The sequence below is a fragment of the Protobothrops mucrosquamatus genome, unplaced genomic scaffold (assembly GCF_001527695.2).
Source record: "Protobothrops mucrosquamatus isolate PMUCROS unplaced genomic scaffold, P.Mucros_1.0 scaffold1999, whole genome shotgun sequence".
NCBI classification, from domain to species: Eukaryota; Metazoa; Chordata; class Lepidosauria; order Squamata; family Viperidae; genus Protobothrops; species Protobothrops mucrosquamatus.
In genome coordinates, this window is record NW_015388114.1 from 67,792 (window position 1) to 71,412 (window position 3,621).

At 52.2% G+C, this 3,621-nt stretch overlaps 1 protein-coding gene across 1 annotated transcript; it reads right to left on the reverse strand.

Moving 5' to 3' along the window:
- Positions 1–1,270: 1,270 nt before the first annotated feature.
- Positions 1,271–1,972, reverse strand: BHLHE23 (basic helix-loop-helix family member e23). Its single transcript, XM_015823811.1, has one exon. It carries the CDS (start codon positions 1,970–1,972, stop codon positions 1,271–1,273), a length of 702 nt encoding a protein of 233 aa, XP_015679297.1.
- Positions 1,973–3,621: the final 1,649 nt, after the last annotated feature.

Here is a 3,621-nt window from a genome sequence, read left to right on the forward strand (position 1 = left end):
CAAACCACATTTTCTCCCAATAAAACATCCCCAAAATCTGCAAAACCTATTACTAATTTTATGTGGGTGCAATTATACCCTTTATTATCTCATTCTAGGATCAAATTAAACCCTTACACATCTCATTCTAAGGAGTGGATTAATTAGAAAGAAGATTCCATAGCTTGATAAACTTTCATTGCTTTTAGCTAAAAAAAACCACAACCCAATTGTAGGTTTTTTTAAATATTAGCCTGCTGAAGTCAATAGGATTTTAAAGTATTTCAATTTGCTGGATTAGCCATAATATATGTTATTATTCAGAATATACTCAGTTTGGTACCATCACTCCTCTAAAAAGGATCCATGTTTACAGAATTGATACATAGCAAACCGACATTATGAGAGATTTAGGACAGAGCCACCTGAGTTAATTGATGTGCTTTTTTTATTTAATATAAATACAAATAAATCAGCTCAGAGAATTTTAATGTCCCAGGTTACCAAGACAGAAAATGGTTCAACCATAATAAAAAAGCAAAGAAAAAAAAACATTGAAAAGAGCAGAGAAACAGCAGCTCACACTTAAAAGATTGTAGTTAAGACGAAGAATGGGTTCAAAGTTTTAAGATACGAATATATCTAATAAACTAATCAACCCATTACGAAGCAAGCTTGTATTCACAATCAGGACCCCAAATGAAAATGTAAAAATGGAGCATTTTGAACACATTAACTGCAAATTGGGAGAGACTGCTTAAATATTTTTTTCCCCCCAAAAAAGTAACTTTGCATTCACTAAACAGTTGCATAGGTTTGTCCTCCAGGAGATTTATTCCCAAAAGGAATCTGGCGCAATTTCTTTTCCCAATTTTTTTTTTTTACCTACTCAAGTTATTCTTTCTAGAGGAAAAAGATTTCACCATCCGGTTTACAACCTCATACTGTAGACAAGTTCTTTTTTTAAAAAAAAGTTATGCACAGAAAGTAATTCAGGACAGATTTGAGAAGGTGGAAAAGAAACAAAAAACCGGATCCCGGTATGTGTGTGTGTGTGCGAAGTCTTAACGAAAATCTCGAAAATAGAACAAAGTGGTGGCCGGGGAGAAAAGCATCCGGATTAAACCTGCAGGAAGGGAAAGCGAAGGAAAGAGAGGAGAAGTCAAATTAGGCCGAGAAGGTGGGCATAAAACGAAGGAGAATTTCTAGGATGCGTAGGATGGGTTAGGAAAAGCCCCTCCGCATCCAAAATTCTGGAATTTTTTTTTGCAAGAAGCGTCCAAGGACCCCATCAGGGCTTTTCGCTGCAGTGTTTGCAAAGGCCCGAGGTTGCCCCGGCGAAGGCAGTACATTTCTCGGGGCAGTTCGGCAAGGCGGCGCCCGTGAATGGGTAGACGGCGGCCGATTGTCCGAAGGGGGCCAAGGCAGGCGGGATGGAGGCGCCGAGCGTCTGGCCCTGGTTGAGGTAGGCCACCAGGCGCCGCATCTCCTCCAAGGCCTGCGCCTGCATCAGGATGTAGTTCTTGGCCAGGAGCAGCGTGGCGATCTTGGAGAGCTTGCGCACCGACGGGCTGTGCGCGTAAGGGATGACGGAGCGCAGGCCGTCCAGCGCGTCGTTCAGGTCGTGCATCCGCCGCCGCTCGCGGGCGTTGATGCTGAGCCGCAGCGAGCGCTGCTCCTTGGGCTTCTTGGCCCCGAGGGCGCCCCCGACGCCCGCCTTCAGCTTGGCCTCGCCGCCGCCGCCGCGCTCGAAGGCCGGGCTGCCGGCCTTGGAGCCCTCGAAAGCCTCGTCCTCGTCGCCGCTCTGCTCGCCGCTGCTCTCCGCCGCCTTGCCCAGCTGCGCCGCCGGGAAGGCCAGCCCGCCCGCGCCCCCGGGGTAGCCGCGCCCCGCTTCGCCCGCGCCCCGCACGGCGCCGAAGGCGAAAGCCGTCTGGGGGTAACTCTGCGCCAGGGCCAGGTAGGACTCGCCGCCCAGCGCTTTGAGCTCGGCCATCGTTGCCCGCGACGGGACGGCCGGGCTAGGACGCTTCTCCAGAGGGGCGCAGCGGCTGGGAGCGCGCCCTCTCTCCCCAGCGCCGGCCCTGCGCGGATCCGGCTAGCCGTGGCGCCTCTCCGAAGACCGGGAGCCTGGCGCGCCGCTTCCCGCCGAGGACAGCCGCTCGGACGTCGCGGGGAGCTCTTCCGGGAACCAGCCCTGCGCTCTTGCTCTTGGGAAGGACTTTGCGCCGTCGGGCCGCGCAGGCGAGGATCGGGTCTGTCCAGCTGCGCTTCTCGTTTCTCCCCCCGCACGATCCGGGGAGCCTCTCCCGAGATCCGAGAGCGGGAGAGGAACCGCACGTCCTTGGTTCACCTGATCCGGATTCGCGCCGCAGCCGTCTAAGGATCCGGTGGCGCAGCTGCTCCTCCTGGGCGCCGTCGCAAGGCTGCCTGGTCCGGTCCGATCCGATGGAAGATTGGCCGGGGAGTCCCGCTTTGGGATGGGCGAGACGGCGGCAGCTCTGCGCCCTGCCTGCCTGCCTGCCTGCGCCCGCCCGTCCGTCCTGCTGGAGCAGCTCGCTGGGTCTGGAGCCAGCTGGCTCCGCGCACGGTGCCCTGACCGGAGGCGGGATATTAATCATTGCCCACCTCGCCCGTTATGTTGCGGCGAGGCGCCCGCTGGGACTGAGCGGCCGCCCAATCAGAGCGATCGCTCTAATTAATGGCCTCTTTAAAAAAAAAAATAGAAAATCCTCTGGTCGTGGAAAGCAGGCGCGCCCCGTCAAGGTTGGCCGCCGAGCCGTTGCGGATTCAAAGGAACGGCTGCGCTGCTTTTGCACTGAGCCGGAGAGCGCATCTCCGGGCGGTTTCTTGGTCGGGAACGGCTGCGTTCCCACAACCACAAGCCTAACCAGGTCAGGTTAAAGGCCTTCTAGCCTTAATTCTAGGGTGAAGTCTGATTTAAGGTTAGTTAGGTTCCCTTAGCGAATTTAGTGTATCAGTGACTTAGTCTTAGCGTATTTAGTGTATATATACCCAGTTCCTGCAACCTATATACACTAAATGCGCTAAGACTAAGTCACTGATACACTAAATTCGCTAAGGGAACTAGACTAGGACCAGGGGTGACATGATAGCAGTCTTCCAATACCTGAAGGGCTGCCCCAAGGAAGAGGGAGTCAAACTATTCTCCAAAGCACCTGAAGGCAGGAGAAGAAGCAACGGATGGAAACTAATCAAGGAGAAAAGCAACTTAGAACTAAGGAGAAATGTCCTGACAGTGAGAACAATCAATCAGTGGAACTACTTGCCTCCAGAAGTTGTGGGTGCTCCAACTCTGGAGGTTTTTTTAAAAAAAGAGATTGGAGAACCATTCGTCTGCAATGGTATAGAGCAGGGGTCTTCAAACTTGGCCCTTTTATGACTTGCGGACTTCAACTTCCAGAATTCCTCAGCCAGCCTCCATTTTGTTTGTTAGAATTAAGACAGGGGTCTTCAAACTTGGCCCTTTTATGACTTGCGGACTTCAACTTCCAGAATTCCTCAGCCAGCGTGGAATTCTGGGAGTTGAAGTCCCCAGGTCATAAAAGGGCCAAGTTTGAAGACCCCTGGTATAGAGTTTCCTGCTTGAGCAGGGGGCTGGACTAGTTCTGGTCACCACAGTAT